Source organism: Brassica oleracea, chromosome C2 (genome assembly GCF_000695525.1).
Source record: "Brassica oleracea var. oleracea cultivar TO1000 chromosome C2, BOL, whole genome shotgun sequence".
Taxonomy (NCBI): Eukaryota; Viridiplantae; Streptophyta; class Magnoliopsida; order Brassicales; family Brassicaceae; genus Brassica; species Brassica oleracea.
The window spans coordinates 17,644,538-17,665,641 of NC_027749.1; the positions used below are offsets into that span (position 1 = coordinate 17,644,538).

Genomic DNA, 21,104 nt, shown 5'->3' on the forward strand with positions numbered 1-21,104 from the left:
AAAAAAAAAAAGGAAATTAGAGACGATGTACCTGTTTTTCTCTCTGCACACTAGAACAAAACACTGGAATGGCATTCAATGGAACAGGAACAGGAGAAGCAAATGTATCACTAGTTTGCCTGTTACAGCTTGTTGGATCAGTATGAACCTGCAAAGGTCAAGTTGTTTTGGAATGCTTAGTACTTGATTAAGAAGCCTATCCTGAACAGTCTAAAATATCATACTAACATAAACAACCCAGAAACAAAAATAGAAACGATGTACATGTATTTCTCTCTGGACAGTAGAAACAGGCGAAACAAATGTATCAGAAGCTTGATTGTTACAGCTAACTGAATCAGCATTAACCTGCAAAAGTCAAGTCGTTCTGAAAGGCTTAATACGTGATTAGGAAAGGTATCTTGAATAATTTAGCTGAAAAAATCATACAAACCTTAACACACAACCGACAGGTTCCATCAAATGATCTACTCTTCCCAATAAAGCTTCTGAGATGGCGAGTGTTTGCAACGGAGATGGGAGGGAAACCTTCAACAGTGCTTTTGATGTCAAGCGACATCCCATAACTCAAACCAATCACTTCCTCTTTAAAATCTTCAGAGACAATCTTCATCAAATCTTCAAATTGAAGATCTTCTTCTATGGAAATGAAAGATGCATTCCTGTTCAAATCGACATGAAACTCCCACTGGAATGCATCTTTTGACCTCCATTGTCCACATACGCAAAGAACTTCCGTAGTGCTACAAAACAAAATAAATCAAAAAATTCTCACATAGTCAGTGAAGTACCAAAGACTGAAACGATTTCTTTGCAGCCAAAGTAAGCAAAATCTCCAATTCTAGCTGTTTTGATACAACGAAATAATCTGATTCCTTTGCAGCCAAAGTGAATCTTAGCAGCATTTCCTTTAATACCTTTACGGCGGATGGCGGCGGATTCCTTTGATTACCGCAGCAACGGATCTGAGTGACGGCGGAGATGATGACGCCGACTCGCCGAGGATGAACGACGCCGACGCTGGAGAAGTGGAGATGATGACGGAAGAAATAGCAAAATTCATTTCTAATAGGTAATAAACTTGATTTGTTTTTATTTAAATAATAGTAACAATGAAATAGCAAAATTCATTTCTAATAGGTAATAAACGTGATGACCATTACTAGTACTATGGCTATGTAACAGGAGAGAGAATGCGAGCGGTGAGTTTTGTCGTTTAGTGAGAAAGAGTGGAAAAAGAGCGATAACAAAAGCGATAAAATTTTGAGTGAAGCTTTGAAGTTACCGGCTTCGTGAATCTGTTTTGAAGCTACGGTTTCTTAAGATCTGACCTTGTTTCCCTAAGAAGGTGATCCAGTTCCTTCTGCTCCAAAAGGTGGTGTTGAAACTTTTAGGAGAGAAGCACAGTTTCAGAGTTAAAAAGTTCTGTAATTTTTCGATTCTATTTGATTGTCTTTGCTTGGTTCGATTGGAGGTTTTGGATAAGAGTTTGAAGAAGATCTGATGTCGGCGGCGATGGATAAGGCCTTGATGGCCATGTCTCTTGAAGATGATGATGATGTGCCCTTTATTATGCCAAATCTTCCTGAGTTTAGTTCGACTGAAAGGAATAAAAGAAGTTTAATTGGGCGTCTGCTCAATTTAGACTACCAGAAAATGGAGGAGTTTATCTTTCAGATGCCTCGTAAATGGCAGAAACAAGGCCGTGTTAGAGGTATTGCTCTTTCTCAGGAAAGATTTCAGTTTATCTTCGATAATGAACATGATCTGGTGGAAGTCTTAGAAAAAGGTGTGCATACTTTTCATGAGAGTTAAAACGCTTGAGGAAGTGAAAGAAAAAGCTCTGGTCTGGACTTTAGAATGTATGGCTGAGCATCGTTTAGACAACTTAATAATTGCTGGAGAGGATGCAATTCTTTTGAAGGTCATTGAAAGACCAAGAGCTTGGCCTTCTTATACTTCTGTCGTCCATAAGTTGGAGAATTTTTTGTGTAGGTTTGGGTGTTGGAAAAGTAAAGTCGAAACAAGAAGCTCCAACAGATGTGCCTATCTCATTGCTGATAGTGCTTCGAAATCTAGGTGGTTTCAATCTTATGTGGCTAGAGGAGCTCCTTTTTGGATCTCAAGTCTAGTAGCTTTTGAGAAGGTTTAACATCTTTGTGTAGCTTGTTTTGTTTCATTTTGATGTGGTATAGTAGTAATCCTGTTAAGGATTTAGTGCTGTTTGTTTGTTAGTTCTTCGGATGTAATTTGGTTTCGGATAGCTCTTTGTTATCCTTTATAAATATAATCATTTTTGAAGGAAAAAAAAAAAAAAGGTAATAAACTTGACCCTTTTGCTATTCTATTCTCCAAAGAATCATGGAGAAGGAGGAAGGTAAGTGGGCCACGCAAACGGTAGCGCGTGACTCCAAGCACTGTCCCCCACATACGCTGCTCTCTTTTTCCCGCTATATAGCCGCCTGCAACTCTCTTTGGGTCCCACTTTTCCGCCCATAAAACTGTCAATCACCTAACCTGACTCATCTCCTTCCACGTATCACTATTGTCACGTGCCTTTTGTCTTGTGCCATTGACTCGCGAACTCTCTGTGTTTTGCTCGGTTCTCAAGGTCACCTTATTAAATTATTTATCGTATCTCTTTTCTCTGATGTGAAACATTTAACGTATAGTCAAAAACCTTAACGAGAAATAAACATATTGTTAAAAGTTAAAATTGATACAATATGGATCTAGTATCTGTCTAGAATGGTATCTGAAATCCAAATAGTGTGTGTAAATAAAATAATAACGAAGTGAAGTAAAGCCGACAAGTTGAAAACAGTTTTACAAAAGCCGTTGGGAGTGTAGTAAAGTAATACGAAGTTACTAACAAATAAGTTCGATGATGTGTTCTTTTCTTTCCCACCGCTCACCACGACTCGGCACACTCACTCGTTACAAACTTATAAAAATATGTTGTTGTTGATTAAGGTTTAGCAATTGATTACCACAACGACATGTCAAAGGGAGTACTGGTGTAGTATAAGTTTTTGGATGTGTGAGGCTGTGAGCAGCATCATAAGATCGTAGGGCTTATAATAAAGGATCTTGTGGGCTAGACTTTTCAGTTTTCATCTACTAGGCTTTTTGGATTAGAGTCCTTAGTCATAGATTGTTGCCTAACTTTGTTAGATTCTGTTGTATTCACTTATTAGATTTTAGCATGTGTATTAAGACAAGGAAAACGACCATCAAGATGGGGACAAGTTTATAAACCTATTGAGCTTTTCACATAGGCGTGATATAAGGATTATTTGTATCAAAATATGGTCAATGGTTGGTATAAAAATGAAAAGTGACGAATCATTGATCGTTACATGTCATAGATCTGATGAATAGTCTTGAGGTTTGTATGCTGCAGACGATTGCATCATCGTTTATGTACGTAAGCTTTCAGCTTTACAAGACTAAAATGTAGACACATTTTCCGGGAATGATGAAAACCGTCAGCATTTGTTTTCCGACTGTGCCTATAGTAATCAGGTCTGGACTTTCTTTGTTTCTCGGTTACACCTTACTCCCCCACAAGGTTTTGAGGATGTGTTGAGATGGTTGACTGCTCCATCGAAAGACAGTAACGTGGCTATGATTGTCAGACTCATTTATCAAGCCGTCTTGTATATGATTTGGAAGGAACGAAACAAGAGAACTCATTCAGCAGTGGAGAAGCCACCAGGAAACTCTTATTGCAGAGATTCAGCAGATAGTTAGACTCAGATTGGATCCTCTAGCCCGGAGACAGGTTATTCCTCCAGGACAGAATTATGTACTTGCAGCGTGGTTTTCGTTCTTTGATTTTTGAAGTATGCAGTTTGTTGCTGCCAAAGAACTTGGAGTAGTTTTGGTAGTTGGGCTTGTTCACCCACTTTTTTGTAAAAAGTTTAATCTAATAAAGAGTACTTGCAGTAAAAAAAAAAAAAGTTATATGGCAAACATGTTTCAAAAAAAAAAAAGTTATATGACAAAAAAATGTGGACACACCAAAATATTGTTGCAGCTAAGGTTATCCGGCGATCAGCAGATGCAGATCTAACTTTCTATGAACAGTATCAAGCCTTATTGATCGTTTAACAGATAAATTTTTGGTCACAAAGATTATTAGGTTAGTATCGATATCTTTTCAAACCTTGCTAACATGTATGAAACCATTTCAAACAAAAATACAAACATTTTGTCTTTTTAAACTTATAGAACATTTTACATAGCTTCATGTCATCCATTACTATCATTATCATCATCAGAACTCATATGCAGTCGGCTGTACTCGAACTCTTGCCTCGTGACAACACTCGCACAAAGATCAGACCAGCAAACTTTTTTGAAAAACTCAATTTTGTGCTTTGATAAAACAAATACTCTGAAAACATACTATATGGTCTGGTCCTATGAGATATTTGATATGATCATATGAGATATTTGGGAATTCACGAAAACTTATCCATTATTAGAAGCTACAGTAAATGCGAGGAAAAACACCAAAGAGAAATAATACTTTCACTTGCAATTTTATTTAGAATAAAACATCTTCTAGTAAAAGACAAGACACAATCTGAAAACCAAACCTCTAATCTCTTCTTTTTTTTTAATAATCTCATTGATTCAAATTAATTTGCACCGCTAATACCCATTTTCCAGGACATGTTAAAGTCCTTACCCACTAGAATCTCAAGTCCCTTAACTTCAACCATCACACTCTTGTTCTCTCCTTCCTCTTCCAACCCAACCACATACGTATGCTCCTTTGAGCTTACCTCAATCTTCTTCCCCTCGTTCGCGACCGGACTTCCATTGATCTCAATCTCAGAAGCTTGTCCTGCTCCTCTAAGTCCCAAAACACTAACTTTCTCAATCACCCATCCTTTGCTCAACGCAAACTTCCCTTCCTTCACTTGTGACCACATCTTCACAGTTCCGTTTCCGACCGAAGCGTAGAAGTCAACGTACGTGGACTGTCCGTTTCCTAGCTTCATCTCCGGAAGCTCGTCCTCGTCTAGGTAGAGCTTACCCGTCGCGTATCCCTCAGAAGCTCCAGCCGGGAACGTAATGACGAGATTAAACGGTGTCGTTCTAGCTTCTTTCGAGATCAACCCTCCTTGTTGCATCGGCAATATGGTGTTCTGGTAAAGATGAACGTTCACGAAGTTCAACGGAGCCGGGAGAGTCACGCGCTTCCCGCTCGTGGACACAACGGCTTGTGTCATGTCGAACATGTGGTACCAAGAACCTGGTGGGAACAGAGCTTCTACTTCGGTTTTGCCTTGTTCGAGAACCGGAGATATCATTAAGCTGCTTCCAAGCAAGAACTGTCGGCTCGAGCCGTAACACTCGGTGTACTCAGGGAACGAGAAGAAGAGCGGTCTTGCGATTGGTGCACCCGTCATGTGAGCTTCGTAGTTAAGCGTGTAGAGGTAAGGGAGGATCTTGTATCTCATACCAAGAGCGTTACGAGCTGACTCAGCAACCGTGGCCCATTGGTAAAGCTCTTGTCTTGGAGAGTAGTAGTTAGCGTGATCCCTCGAAAACGGGTAGAACGCTCCCACTTCGATCCAACGGTTACAGAGCTCCTCCGTTGGTTGAGGGTAGAATCCACAAATGTCTGCACCAACCATAGGAACACCGAAGATTCCGAAGTTCAACATCGTTGAGATAGACACTTGCAAGCTCTGCCACGTTCCTTGGTTATCTCCGGTCCAGTGAGCAGCGTATTTACCCGAACCAACAAAAGTAGACCGGGACAAAATGAAAGGACGCTTCCCTTCGATAGAGAGTAAACCCTTGTGTGTGGCAACGGTCTCGGAGAATCCGTAGATACTATGAGCGTCATACTCTCTTACACCGTTGTAATGTAAAGCACTTGTTGCAATCGTCTTGAAACCGATGGGAGCTTGAACTCCAGTAGCGTTGATGTTGTAAGGAGGTTCATCCCATCTCGTCTTGGTTATATTCTTGCAGTCCAAGCAACAGATCCAACCAGGTCCTTCCCCAGTTGGACACTTCTTCCCTTTAGGGATTGTGCACAATCCAGAGCAAAAGTTCGAAACCTCGTTCATGTCGATCCATAGACCATCTATAGGGACTAGTTCATGGAAGCGGCGGATTTCTTCACCCCACCAAGCAACAGTCTTGGGGTTGAGGAAATCAGGAAAGTGGACCGCGCCGGGCCATACTTGGGCCAAGAAAGGCTTTCCTTCATACTTGATGAACACGTCATTCGCCATACCTCGTTGGTACACACCGTAGCTAGAGTTGACACCAATACCGGGGTCGTTGATGACGACATACTTCATGCCCATCTTGTGGATTTTGTCTAAGAAGTTCAGTAGCTTGGCACGAGGGTAGCTAATGGGACTCAACGTAAAGTCTTTTTTGGCATCCATGTGGTCATCATCGTTCCAAATCACATCAAGAGGGATCTTAGCCTTTTGGTAACTGTCGACCACGTCTTCGATAACTGATAAGTTACGGTATCCCCATCTACATTGGTGAAATCCTACAACGTTCATTCAAACAAAGATTAGTATACACAACTACCCATTAATCAAAAAGTATGGTTTATGAATCTGTCACATGGCCAAAACAAAGATTTGATTCTCTTTTTTTTGTCAAGTCACTAGTAGAACCGTGGACCAGTATCAAGATCGTACTGGGACCACGAGTCACCCTAAGGGAAGAAAAAAAATCAACAAAAGAGGAAAGCAATGAAACACGTCTTCACGTTCTTTTTAAATTGGAAACCATAATTAGAAAGCGACCTTCACCTATACACCCACATGTTGGTCAACTTTCTACAAGTTGTGTCGGAGAAAGAACAGATCCTCTTTACGATGAATTTCATTACAACATGTGTTACTTACAAAACACATAGTTTAGTTTAAAAGCCAGATCTTCTTTTAATACAGAACATTAATCTAATAGTTTCTCAGTAGCAAATGATACGCAAATCTACTTTCGCGTGACCATTCTTTTGACTAAATAGTCAAACCTTAGAAAAAACCTTCAAATGTCTCCTACTAATTACTCGTCATTAAGCATGGCCACAAACATAATTATTAATAACTACCCTATAGAGCAAAATCGTCTTCTAATTTTATTTAATTACCACAAAGATACTCTACAGTTTTCTAAAGATAAATGTTTTAAAAAAAACTAAGGATATGACGTTTTATATAGATTTTTACTACTCCCTCCGTTCCTAAAAGATGTATGTTCTGGAAAAAAAATTTATTTCAAAAAGATACATTTTTTACTTTTTCAATGTATGAATTTATGAAAAATTGTAAGTTTCAAAAAAATTAATGGTGTTTATTGAATTTCTATTGGCTAAAAGTTATGAAAAATTGTTATTCACAAAAAACAATGCATATTTAATGAGTTTTCTTAATATATGTGAAAAGTCTAGAATATGCATCTTTTAAAAACAAAGGGAGTAATTAATAATGATAAATTGCATTTTTAAAAATAATTATGTTTATTAAATTGTTACTAATTTAAAATTATTAAAATAACACATCTATAGTTAAAATTTAATTTAATTTTTAATATATGTGAAACTTATAAAATATCTATTAATTTGAAATATTAAAGAGTGACTTTACCTAGGGACCAGGCAATATTAAACTGAATCACTAAACAAGGCAATAAATGTGACTTTACCTAGAGACCAGTACGGCATAGGAGCAGGCCGTCCGATTAAGGAAGTGTACTGATCAACGACATCAAGAGGCGAAGGTCCAGCGACGAAGTAGAAATCAAAAACTCCTCCAATAACTTTGTAAGTCAAAGACGTTCCTCTATAGAACACATCCATACCGTTACTGTTCAGGAGCAGAACCGCGTGAGCATACGGTTTACCTCCAACATTCCTCAGGTCCATATAAACCGGATGCGAACCGTACAGATCGGTATTTAAATTAATCGCCGACACATCCTCCGTGTAGAGCGTGTACGGCTCGTTAGGAACAAGCTTGATCCCGTTGGCTTGCGAGTTTTCGCCTAGACCGTAAAGTGATGCATCTTTGGGTAACGAAGTCGAGATCTCGAGGTACTGGTCCTTGAACACCATCTCACCAAAGCCTGAGTTTGAGCTTGAGCTTGTGTTGAAGAGTGTTTGGCCGTTGGATCTGCGTTTCACGGCGAAGCTGAATGGGTCTGTGGTGTAGCTGAAGGTCAGCTCGGAGCCGGAGATCTCTTGGACTGTTATCGGAGTCTTTCTTGATTTTCCGATGGCTTTTCCGATCGGCGGGGGCTGGTCTCGAGGGAGGAGGTTGTACGGAACCTCCCATCGTTGTTTCTTGGCGTCTGTGATGTGGACACGGAGGCGATTATCAGTCTCGTGCCTGTGGAAATCCGACGGTCAGAAAACGAAGCGGTAATGTAGGGTGCGAAGTAGAGGATAGTGTAACTTACTTGACGTAGAGACGGAGGGTGGTGATGTCTGAGCCGTAGATTTTGTTCTTCTGTTTGACTTGGAGATAGCCGATGAAACCACCGTCTGGAGACTCTTCGATTGAGATCAAACGGTAGCCTTTGCCGATGGTGTTGGAGGACTGGGTGGGTGCGAAGCAGAGGATTAGAGCCACGAGAAGGGACAGACATGAAAAAACTGTTTTTGGAGAATCCATTGTAGTGTGTGACTCTACAGTGCAAACTGTAGAGTGAAAGCAATGAAGGGAGGGATAAAAGAGCTCTTGATAAGTTTGTGAAACACTAAACGTAGATATATAAATAGTAGAAAAAGTTTTGTCATTTGTTTATATTTTATAAATACAGAAACTATTATTATTATGATATTATCCAGTGTGTAGACTCTGTATATATGCCTAAATCGATTAAAGATTTTTAAAGAACCATTCATTGATCAGTTTGGGCAACCGGTTAACTTTGACGCTGTTCTCTAGTTAACCTATGGGGAGATTTTCTTTCTTTTCTGTTTTTTTTTCTCCTAGATTTAACCCCGACTAATTAATGTATGTTTGTGGGTTTTGCTTTAGTTTTTAATTTTTATAAAAACTATTTGATTTACCAATCAAGAATTAATTTAAACAACTGGATTCTCTAAGTTTTAAGGAAATTTGTTTTTAAAAATTTTAACCAATTTAAGAAGAAAAACCAAAAACCAACTTTTGTAAACTTTTAAGAAAAAAGTGTATTTTATTTCCTTTTATATCATTTATGTAATTAATAATTAATTGAATAATATTTCATAAAGAGATTTTATATACAAATTTTTATAGATAAGATATCATTTAAACAATAATGTAATATAGTGTAATAGTAAAATAATTTCCTATTTTTTGTTTAGTCATAAATGATAAATGATAATTTTACTAATATTTAACTTTTTGCATTTGATTGAATATAAAGTTTACTTTCTGTATTTATAATAAAATTTTGAGTCAATTTTAGTAGATCCTCAAAAACAAATTGAATTACTATTAATTGAACATTGTTTAAAATCAGTATTCATTAAAAATACATTTATGATAATAACTTAAAAAAGTTTAAATATATGTGAAAAATCTGCCGTTAATAATGGAGATAGTAACAATAGTGAGAGATTTAGATGTTTGGATACTACAACAATTTGCTAGATTTTGTTACCTTCTGTTACACATAAAATACCATTAGAATTTATAAATGATTCAATATACTGTACGATTGATAATTAAATTGAAAAAAACTAAATTTGTAACAAAAGATCGTGCTAAAGTGTTTACTATTTTAATTGAAAACATACTTTGAGATTTTGATATCATATCTAATAATGAGAAACAATCGTTTTTAAGATGACATTCATAAATCACGGTAAAACCACGAGAAATAATTGTTGACTAGTAGATGAATGAAAATGTAAGTTTTTGTTCAAAAAAGAATTTTATCTAGTTTTGTTGAGGTTCTTAATGCAATTTGAATTGAGTTAGACAACAGTTTTATCATTTATTTTCTTTCATCTATTACATATAATCACATGGGTAAATGTAGGATAAAACTTTAAATTTCATTGACGTTTTGTACATACAAAAAGCATTATGTAATATAATAGAAGCTCTATAAATTAATATTCGGCAAATTAATAAACATGATAAATTAACTAAATATTTTGATGTTAAAATTAATCAATTGGAAATATGATATAATTCAATAAATTGTAAAATAATAAATTATAAAAAGCCAGGTAAATGCACAGTCTCATTGAAATCATAAATTAATAGTTGTTACATATAAAATTTGCATAGGGCTTATATAAACATTACAAAAAACTGTACTGTTTGTTTCATTTTTTAAAAATTCAAAAAATTGTACTGTTTGTTTTATTTTTTTAAAATCATCTATAACTTTTCTTTCAATTTCTATATTTTGATGCTATTTGACCAGATTACATTTAAAAATACATTTATATTCTAAGATATGTAATTTAAATACTTACAATTTTATTATAAGAGACAAAATTCAAATCTATTAAATTTAATTAGTATATAATATCATGAAATCAAATTATATTCTTTTAAAAGTAAAAAATGTTTTTTAGATATCAATCTAAAAATAAAATTTTTGTAAAATTAATGATTCTATAAATTAATATATTTTCATAGTTTTAAAACTCTGAATTTATTTATAAAATAATATTGTAGCAATTTCTTTTGGTATATTATTTTATATTTAACTATTAAGTCACACTAAAATTGTATATTAATATATAAGATTACATATGTTTTTTTGCTGTGAAATGTATACTTTAGTTTGTTTTTTGTGTTCATAATTTATGCTATAAGTTTTTATGACCTTAAATTTATCATCTTATAATTCCATTTCAAAAGGATCTATGTTTCAGAAAATAAATTGTTTAAAAAGATACACTTTTTACTTTTTCAATATATTTTTATTAGGTGATAATAGTAAATTTTAAATTTCAAAGAAATTATTTTTTTTTCTAATTTTGATTGAGTAAAAGTTATGAGAAATAGTTAATCACAAAATATATTTATAATCAATATTTAAAATTTTCTAATATAGCTGAAAACTGCAAAACATATACTCTAATAATTTTTTAAAAACAAACGGAAAATATATTTAAAAAGGGGAGAAATATTTTTCAAAAATAATCATTTGAAAGCCAATAATTTTTTAATATACTTTTGACTGTAAATTCATTTTTAAGTAGAGGTCATAATTAAACTTTACACAAATAATATTAGCTATATATAACTTCTTGAGCTATTTCTAATCAACCTCGTAGTTTTAATTTTAACTTTCAAGCTTTATATAATATCTTCAAATTCATGTTCGCGTGGTATCTTGTTATTGCGTTATTTGAGAATTATAATGATGTCCTGTAAAGCAGTAAACTTGAAGAGTTTGAATTGATATATCAAAGAAAATCAAGAGGTGATTTGTTTCAACGTGGCTCCATACATCTCGCATCTCGGTCTCTAAATTGAAAGCGTGATTCTCGCTTACCAAACTAATTACCTCTGTCAGCTCAATTTCCACGTTAACTAAGCTCTTACGATTTATTTTTCTTTTCTCGATTCAAGTCCCATTTTATATCATAAAGTACTGGTAGAAAGAAAATGACATCAGTTATAAGAAAACTACAGTGTAGCTAGCACCATTTTCGCGGTAACACATATGCCCACTAGTGATAAAGAAAAAATGAACGCCGACTGGCTAAATGTAGATTTACATAAAGAACAGATAAATGCGTAACAGCATATAGTTTACGAACTAGTGTAGTTTTACAAATTTAAATGAAATCACAGATGTATCGTCAACCTATAAAAAGGATCTTATACTAACCTAGTTTACAGTACTGCTGTCACGAGAAAACAAATGTTTATTACATAAAATACAACGAGATGCAAAGTTTGTCTGGAGATGGAGTTTGGACTTTGGACTTCAGACAACAGTATTAAGGAGGTACGCGAAATTATTAAAATACAAAAATGGATTAGAGAGATTCCAAGATCGATGTACAGCGTCTCGATTCAAGAGTTTTACACTGTCGACTAGTGCCATCACATTAGTTTGTTTCATTATACAAATTAATTAATTCATACTGTATTGATGTGAACTATTCACGAGATTCAAATTTGTATTTCAGATGCATTCAGGAGTTAGACTTTTTTTTTTTTTGTGCTTAAAACACTTGGCTTCTTTTTTAGTTACGAAATATAATAACACTTGGCTTCTTTTTTATCAAAAAAAAACACCTGGCTTCTTTTCCAAATATACTACGAATGTTGAGCTTAATTATAAGATTTTAAAAATAAATGAAAAACATCTATAGACCGAATAATAATAAGAGAACTGAAATATCAAGTTCAGCAAAAATATACCCAGCTAATTATTTGATTTCTACTATAGTATAGTCCGAATCTGGGAAATTTACCTTGATAACTAAACTTTTAAAAGCTACTTATTATACATAATCATATGATCCATAAATTATCAAATTGTTTTTATTAAAATTAACTTACAAGTACCTATGACTCCATAATCTTAAATTCGAGATCTTGGTAGTATCTAATAATATAAACATCCGAAAACTCTTCAAAAGTTTAGAATTATTCGATGGTATTTCAATAATTTAAGAAAAAATTACAATATGAGATACTTTTTCATCATCTATTTACACTTGGACATACTTCCAACTTGTGGAGTACTTTATTGTTGTGATTTTTTTGAAATGCCCTTTTAACTAAACAAACCAAATATTTTCTTTTAATCAATTAAGTATTTTTTTTTATTTATATCCAATTTTCTAGTTTACTCTTTGCTCTTCTGTCGAGAAACAATCCTAAATAACTACATACTAATTCTTCGTCAACTAACGGCAAAGTATAGAATCTGAAAATATTTTTACAAACCATAATCCACTTTTGTCTCTCCTTCTCTATTGACAACAAAGTCTATTACTGGCTGTTTGGAAACTTCAAAGAGGGACAGTAAGATCAAGGAGAAGCTCGTGAGCGTGAAACATTCCACAGAGGTGAAAGTATTCGACGAACAAACCGCCATTGTGAAAGCAGAGAGGAAGAAGGTGGAGGTTAAGCTACAAGTGGCGAGCATTGAGAAGCTGATGGAAGAAACCATTAAAGCTCTTCATTCTCAAATCGATGCTCTTAATCAAGACATTGTCAACGCTTACGTCTTTGAAAAAACATAATTATTTATTGCTCGGTCTTTCTCGTACTCATTTACAAGTAACTAAGATGGAAAATTTCTATGTCTCTCTCTTTTGGATTGGTCGTTTCTAGTTTCAAAGAAAATAGCTTTATTTGTAATTTAGTGGATAACAATTTACTGACCACAACCACTATTGTCTATCAAATTGTCAACCACATCCACAAGACTATCTAATTCATGCCCACATCCACAGGTTTTCGAAGACGATTGAACATTTACTCCCAAACACAACTAAACCACAACTATCATAACCACAAATTTTGGGCATACCAACACCATTGCCCCAGCTCCTGTCAACTAATTTCACTAACCACGACAATTATGCGTCCATAACCATGCCTTTCACTACATCAAAATTCATGACCACAATTGCTTCCTGCCGCACACAATTCAACCACAACTACCTTAACCACGGCTTAGACACCAACCATCATATCAATCTTAAAATAAAAAAATCTATCGGCTCCATAAATCTGACACATATTAATTATAAACCTACGTTACTGCTTTTAGTAGCGATGTACTTCTTTTAACAATAGTCGTCGGATCCCTTTAAAAAATAACTAAATCTAACAGCTCGCCATAAGGCCCACTGTCTCATGCACCTACCCATTAGTTGCAACCGGACAATCTAACTAGATACTCAAACCTAGTTCCTTCGACCCTTATTTCTTAACCACGAAGTTCATCCATCCAACGACGGGACTTTTTTTGAAGAGAAAATGATAAAGTAAGTCACAAAGTACTCCTCAAGTCCAGAATACGTGAAGATGCAAACAAAACAGTAACCTTCTATGTAAACAACTCATAATTTAATACTAGTATATTGTAATGTTATATTTTAATTTTCTGCCTAACTGAATTCACCTTTACACAAATTAATAACTTACAACTGAATTAAACAAAACAAACAGAATAGACAAGAAACGGATTTATGGGAAAGCATCAATGTAGTTCTCGAGGTAAGACGGTCTCACCCATCTGATCCGTTCCTCAAATCATTTTTCCATTAAAAACTAAAGGAAATTGAAAAAAAAAAGACGTTCTCAACTCGATTTGTTTCATAAAATTTTTAGTGAATTATTTAGGTAACTAGGATTTATATTTATTTTAACACCATTATATATTTCAATTACTCTAATTAATCTTCATATTTCGTAACTGATTTAAGATAAAGGATGAGGAAAATCGTAGAAGGAAAAATCGTGGGAGAAAAGATACTATGAGAAATTTACCGTAGATTTAGTGTAGATTTAAGAAAGATATTAACCAAAATATAAAAGTTTTCATATTTTCGTGATTTGTTTATAATATGTATCCTACGTTGTGTATAACACTGTAGAGAGGATGGTAAGTTTTTTCTTCCGTATGCGTAATGTAGATCCAAAAATCTACACTAAGTATTTGATAGTGTTTGAATGTAAAAACTAGGGAAGAAAAAGGATGTGGGCAACGATATCCTTAGAACACAACGATGTAATCAGGTATGAGTCGACAAAAATGGACTATATTCGGAGGTCGAATATCAAGGAGATATCGGGGAGGGAAAGATCGTGACTGGACTCGGGATCGAGCTGCCTATGTACCCGTCAAGCGATCAAGTCTAAACGTAGTTCGGTTATAATCATCTCGGGATCAAGTTTTGATCGAGATGTCATGTTCATCGGTCTTGAGCAAGACGTTGGGTTGTCGATATCGAGCAAGACGTCGGGTTGTCGTTATGAGCCAGACGTCGGGTTGTCGTTATGAGCAAGACGTCGGGTAATCGTTATCGAGCAAGACGTCGGGTTGTCGGTCTGGAACAAGTCGTCGGGTTGTCGGTCTTGAACAAGACGTCGGGTTATCTCTTACCATCTCGGACGAGATGTCGTTTTGAGTTTGGGAAGTCATTAAGGATTTGTGGCGGCGGAGCCGTAATCGATCTGGTAGTGAATAATGACGTGGTCTTCGATGGTTGATCTTTTATCAGCAAAAAAGCACACAATCCTCTTTAAGCGCTATGAGGGTAATGAATAATTGTATTCCTGGTCGTAAGCCCTCATAAGCTCTAAAAGTCGGACCTTTGTGAATGGCATCGTATATGAATACGAGCTCGCGCCAGTAACATGGGCAAGGGTCGCTTTTGCTGTGTAAATGATTATGGATTTCAACCGATACGAGGTTGTAGTTGCTTTATGAAGTAAGCGTAGAGAAAGCATCTTGTCTTCTTCTGGTTTTTTCTCTCAAGTGGTGATAAGTCTTGTATTTTCTATACAATGGAATAATGGAACGTGGTTCTATTTCTTGTTCTTTCCCTCGAGAGGTCCCCCCCCTTGAGAAGATAGCTCTCTTGTCCTTTTATAGAGCTCTTTATTTGTTGTTTAGTTGTATTTTTCTCAGCTTTGACTTCTTCTTTAGCTCGCAAGTTGTCGAGATAATAGTAGACTAATGACTAATTCTTTTGACTTGATCTTTTAGCGTTTAATGATCGCAGGAAACTTGGTGGCGGTTTAATGGTCCAACATTTGTCCCCCAGTTCTTCAAGCGAGGTAACGAGGTTGGAGGACGGTAAAGCATCCAGAACAATAATACGATTCCAAGTTGATTTTCTTCCAGAGATTTCGCAAAGTCGTTTTGTCATTCGATAGCGAGGTCGTTGATGAGAGACCACATTGAGTGTTGCCTTTTTCGTTGATCGAAATACGAGCTCAATCTTCGCCACTAGATAAATTGCGTCAAGTCGTTTAAGGTTCGTTTGATCATTGAGTGATCGACTTCGTTTATGTATATGGTTCGGGACATGATTTTTATATAATCAGCGGTAAATGCTGCCGGAGAGATGAGAGTTGGATGGAGTTTGTGGTTGTAGTGAACCGAGCTTGTGAACATGGTTGATGATCTTGGGAAGTATGAGGAGTTACCTCGGTCCCTCGTGGTAAGATTGATAAATATCTTAAATTTATTTTACTTATGAGATTTTGATGTGAATCTGGTCGTTCATTTCTTGTCGATTCACTTTTTTTTGTAAATGTTTTGTATTTTTGTGTAAAGGTGTTGGAAATATATATATATAATTCCAACGTATCATCAAGTCAATGCGAAATGATTGGCTACACGTAAAGAGCGAACGTGTATTTTGGTTCGGTTGTAAGAGCAATTTGTATTGCTTGTCCTTGATATGTTTTGCGAGATGGAAGCTGATCAGGAATCCAACTCGCGGACCAGTAGTGGCCAAAGGATGCAATTTTTTTTTTTATGTTGCTTTTGATATGGTCGATGGGAGTTTAGGTCGTTTGAGACCACATTGTAAGACTAGTTAAGGGTTCGAGTCTGTCTAAAGCTGAAACTAAAGCTAAATGAGACTTTATGCCGCTTGAGGCTGAAAAGTGAATATCTATAGTAGTTTGAGCTACTAATAATGTAAGAAGAATGTATAAGACATTTAATGGTTGTATAACCTTATTTATAAAGTTCTGATGCAAACTAATGAATAAATATGGGTTTTATGACCTACCAGATCGCGATAGAAATGCGAGAATCTGTATTATCTGATGCAATATATTGACATGCGTAAATAGATTATAAAGAATTGTTTACCAATATGGACGTGTTCCAGTCTTGGTGACTGCGAACTTCCGAAGGAGAAGTGGTGTTGGATCATGTGTTCTTCATGTAACTGATGATAGGATGAGGTATTCAGGCTGTGAATTATTGACTTGATATGTGCACAACTCATAGTACGCCATCGTGGACCATGTCGCGCTTACTGCCTCTTGCGGCTTTGCTTTGATTTGAAAATATCGTTTAGACAACATGTGATCTTAGAATGTTTCTGCATGGTTTGTTCTGGATTTTGCATGGTTTGTCTGGATTTATCGTTTTTCTTAACAGGAACCGATTTCGTGTTCGTTCGAGATCTTTTAATGATGCTTTGGATTTTGTTCGTGATTTTCCATGATTCGGTATAGATAAAATCTATTTGCTTCTTCTACGGAAAGGGATATACTGGCCACTTAAGTAGTTCGAGATCGTTTGAAGTCGGGCGTTTGATGGCTCCTTTCATAATGAATTGGATGGGTTTGTCACTTTTGGAGTGTGGCAAAAGGGTTTGAGCTTTCTTTGCGCCTCTTCGGTGTTCTCCTCTCGATCTTTTTGGTATCGGGCTTGCTATATTTCTGAAGCATGAAGCTCTATCGGTAACTGAGCTTTTAAAGCTCTTTGGAGATATGGCATATCGCTTTTAAGGAGAAGGGTGTAGTGTCGACTCCTCGAGTTTCTTGAGCTCACTGGAGATTGAATTCGATACAAGCTATGTGAGGATCGGGGCCGTCGTTTACCGGGATACAGATTCTCAATGTGCTCCTCAAGCTATTCGAGATCAATGGAGATCAAACTCAGTTCCATGAGAAGGGCGACTGACTTACCGACCTTTTGCATTTCTCGAGCTCTTCCAAAGATCGAGTTCGTTCGTTTTTTCTTTTTGCTTAGTTCGGACGTCTGGTCTGTTGTCGCCTATTGTCAACGAGATATGCGTCTTATAAACATCATACTCATCTTCCTTCGGGGTTCACTCTTTTCAACTTAACTCTTGAAAAGTTTCGCATCGGTAATATTTTATAAGTCGATTGCTTTTGGGTTTAGGCTAGAAGATTTCAGGGAACATCCTATTTAAGGCGTGTTCCGTTTTTTGGGGAAACTGGCAGTTTGAGGCGGATACGCGATCAAGGTCCTTGGAATCTCGTTATCATGAGCTCAAAAGCTCAAGGGATCTCCGCGTTTGAGTTGCCCAGTCTAATTTCGTCGAGCCCGATGATACTCAGTTGATTGATCTTGATCGAGGTGATTCTTGGATGTCTCTCCAGTCTTGAAACGTTCGGATCTAGAAATGGTAAATTCGGGGGCATCTGGAGCTCCTTGGCGGCTTGATCATATTCGTGATTTGGTCGACGGAAGAATAATTATCCTCATATCAAAATACGTTAACCAATTTGGTTAATCGCATGTCGGTTGAGATAGTCGTGGTTTAGAACTCGTGAGTACAAGTTCTTCTTTTCTGGAAAGTGGGGAAGATCCTCGGCTTTGGCCAATGCAAAGACCCAATCGCTTTATGAATTAATCATAAAAAAAATGACATTTTTTGCTCTCGTTGAACATATCCATGGTGGAGAGCCGTTTTATCATTATACAAATATAATGATAATGGTCTTTAGCAGCTAGTGCTCTTCTTCTTTGAAAAGTAGAGAAGTCAACTTATGGAGAGGCGTCTACCTATTAGCTCTCGAGCTTTTGGCGGGCTCCACTTCTTCCCTTTCATCAAAAGGTGGTGAAGATTTTTATGCCGGTGATAATATTTACGGTTTCTTCGGTAGTGTAGCTCCGCCCAAGGGATCCCCGTCTCGAACGAAAAGTCGTTTAGTAACAAATATGTAACATGTTTGGAGCCTCCTACATATTTCAGTACCATCTAGTGTATTATATCTGTTTAGGGAGAAGAAAGTCTTGCTTTTGTTGGGTAAGGAGACGTAACCCAATTCGTCAAAGCAAGGTGAAGGGATTGCCTTTTAGGAGCTCATGGAGTAGTATCATTCCTGTAATAATGATTAAAACAAGAAATTGTGTTTGTGTTTTGAGGTCGTGAGCTTAACGCTCTCGTTTCGTGGAGAGTGGAGAAGTCTTGTTTCTTGACGTCTCCTCGATCTCATACAGAAGAAGAGAGTGTATTCTTCATTCTTCATCTCATGAGTTCTTGTTCGTTTTAGGTGGAAGAAAATGGGGCTCGTCCTCTCCTCTAGAAGATGCTCGGTCTCAACAAATGCGTCTCTGCGCTTCTTTTGTTTAAACATCAACAACTGCCTTTTTCTTCTTCCCGGCGATTCATAGGTGGAGGGATCGTTAATGGCTTTTTTTTTTTGTTTTTCTTCTAACGGGAGAGATCTGGTGATGAACGTGGATCCAATAGCTAGTTGCCCCCCAGTCCTTCAAGTGAGTTGACGAGGTTGAAGGACGAAAATTCGGCATTCTTCTGTTGGCGAAGTCATAGGGAATATGGTCGTAGGAATCATTTAAACATGTCACGAGATCGAGTCTAACATAGTTTGTCATTACCATCTCTAAAGAGTCGTCGGTTATATCAGTCTTGAATAAGACATTGGTTTCATCGTCTCGAGTGAGACATCAGTTTGTTTCTCTCAAGCGAGATGTTGCCTTTATCGGTCTTGAGGTATCGATTCTGTCATCTCAAGCGAGACGTTGGCATCATTGGTCTCAAGCGAGATGTTGGTTTTATCAGTCTTGAGCAAGACATTAGTTTCGTTTTGAGCGATACTTTCCTTTCATCGCGATCTCGTGAGATAAAATATCATAGAAGGGTTTACGGTTCTAGGCTTCTAGCTCTCGAACTCCGGCGGCGAGCTCTCGTTCTGTCCTTTTGATCGGCGGTGGTCAGAATATTATTGTTCCTTCGTCGGTTTTTGTTTCGAACGAGAAATCAGGTTCGATGGTTTTCGCGAGAAGTATGGTCCGTCTTTTTGTGAAATGTCGTTTATGAACAAATCAGCTTAAAAACTCTGATTGGCTGAGTGCGATCTTGTGTCAGATTTCGTGTGAAGAACTCGCGTTCTTCACCAAACACGGGGTCGTATCAAGGCGATAGATGAAACATGAAGAGCTACCTCTTCTCCGGCTGGCGTCCATCTTTGTCAGGAGTTGACGACTTTTGTTTCTCTTTAGCTCGTAAAACAACTATGGCAACGTCGTGTTGATTACGTAAGAAGAACTTGAAATGTATTTCGTTGGGACATTGCACGATCATTTGTCAAACAAGACACGTCGCTAAGAAGATTGCAACAGAAAAAGAGTGTTTCTTTTTCATCTTTGGTCTTTGTGGTGGGGCCGTAGTCTAGCTTGCGATCTCTTTAGAAAGTCCATTCCTCCACTACGTAGACGTAATGACCTTTTAATATAATGGTGGAAATGGAATTCTTTGATCTTCAATTATGTGGACAACGAGACTATGTCTTTATTATCTAATGATGAAATGTGTTTGACTTTGCTGCGGGCTCTCTTCCTCCTTCTTTTGCTTCTTCCTCCTTCTTTTGCTTATGGTGGAGAAGTGGGATAATGATTACAAGAAAAAGGTGCCTTTTCTTGTTCTTTTGCACATGCGAAACATGTTGGAGTGACGAAAGGCACGTGATCGGCTTCGTAACTCCATTGAGCAATCTTTACGGAGGAATAGCTCTCTTGTTTGTCTTGAGTCGAGGAGCTTTTCTTCATTTGTTATCATAAAATATGATCTCGTCCTTTGTATTAACGAATACGGAGACGTCTTTGTTTTCCTATCTTGCCTTTCAACAGAACAATTCCAAATGATTGGTGAGTCGTTTAATCATAAATATAATGATTCAATTACATGGAGATAGGAGTGTGATGGCCCTTTTTGATCATGGCTTTTCCTCAGCCGGAGCTCTTTGGCTTATGTTGGAAAAGTGGATATCATCCTAAGAATGGTACATATTTTTTTTATGCAGAAAGAAGATCTTTATCGCCGTGAAATGACAATAACATATTTCTTTCTTTAGTTGTCTTCGTCATCTAACGAAAGGTCTTGTTGAGCTGTTTTGACAGATGAATGATTCTGGTCTGGTCAAATACGTGACTGTATCTCGTCTCTGATCATTTACTAATCGAAAATTTCTTCTCAATGCGCGTCGAGGTCGTTTTCTTCATCTTGTTATAAGTGATTCAAGATAGTACTCGCGACTTCGTGGGCTTGCGATCTGTTCTTTAGGACATCTAGCATCCCTCAGACTAACGCCATCTGGCGTTGATATTCGTTTGGATGCGTGAGCTGAGCTCGTCGCCTGTCTGCTCTGGTTTGAGGATGTTATCAGAAGATC

General features: G+C 36.7%; 2 protein-coding genes across 2 annotated transcripts; one reads left to right on the forward strand and one right to left on the reverse strand.

The window, feature by feature from the left end:
* The first annotated feature begins 1,515 nt into the window (after positions 1-1,515).
* On the forward strand, positions 1,516-2,132 carry LOC106323583. Its single transcript, XM_013761681.1, has 2 exons — positions 1,516-1,789; positions 1,996-2,132. Exons 1-2 carry the CDS (start codon positions 1,516-1,518, stop codon positions 2,130-2,132), a joined length of 411 nt encoding a protein of 136 aa, XP_013617135.1.
* Positions 2,133-4,513: 2,381 nt separating this feature from the next.
* Positions 4,514-8,752, reverse strand: LOC106327168 (alpha-xylosidase 1-like). The gene is made up of 3 exons (XM_013765241.1): positions 8,449-8,752; positions 7,696-8,378; positions 4,514-6,532 (listed from the first exon to the last, which is right to left on the reverse strand). Exons 1-3 carry the CDS (start codon positions 8,661-8,663, stop codon positions 4,647-4,649), a joined length of 2,784 nt encoding a protein of 927 aa, XP_013620695.1. The 5' UTR covers positions 8,664-8,752; the 3' UTR covers positions 4,514-4,646.
* Positions 8,753-21,104: the final 12,352 nt, after the last annotated feature.

Coding starts and splice junctions, on each gene's coding strand:
- LOC106323583 (XM_013761681.1), top strand. CDS start 1,516: ATGGATAAGGCCTTGATGGCCATGTCTCTTGAAGATGATGATGATGTG. Junction 1,790..1,995: donor GGTGGAAGTCTTAGAAAAAG/GTGTGCATACTT, acceptor TTTTTTGTGTAG/GTTTGGGTGTTGGAAAAGTA.
- LOC106327168 (XM_013765241.1), bottom strand. CDS start 8,663: ATGGATTCTCCAAAAACAGTTTTTTCATGTCTGTCCCTTCTCGTGGCT. Junction 8,379..8,448: donor ACCCTCCGTCTCTACGTCAA/GTAAGTTACACT, acceptor GGATTTCCACAG/GCACGAGACTGATAATCGCC. Junction 6,533..7,695: donor TATGCCGTACTGGTCTCTAG/GTAAAGTCACAT, acceptor TGAACGTTGTAG/GATTTCACCAATGTAGATGG.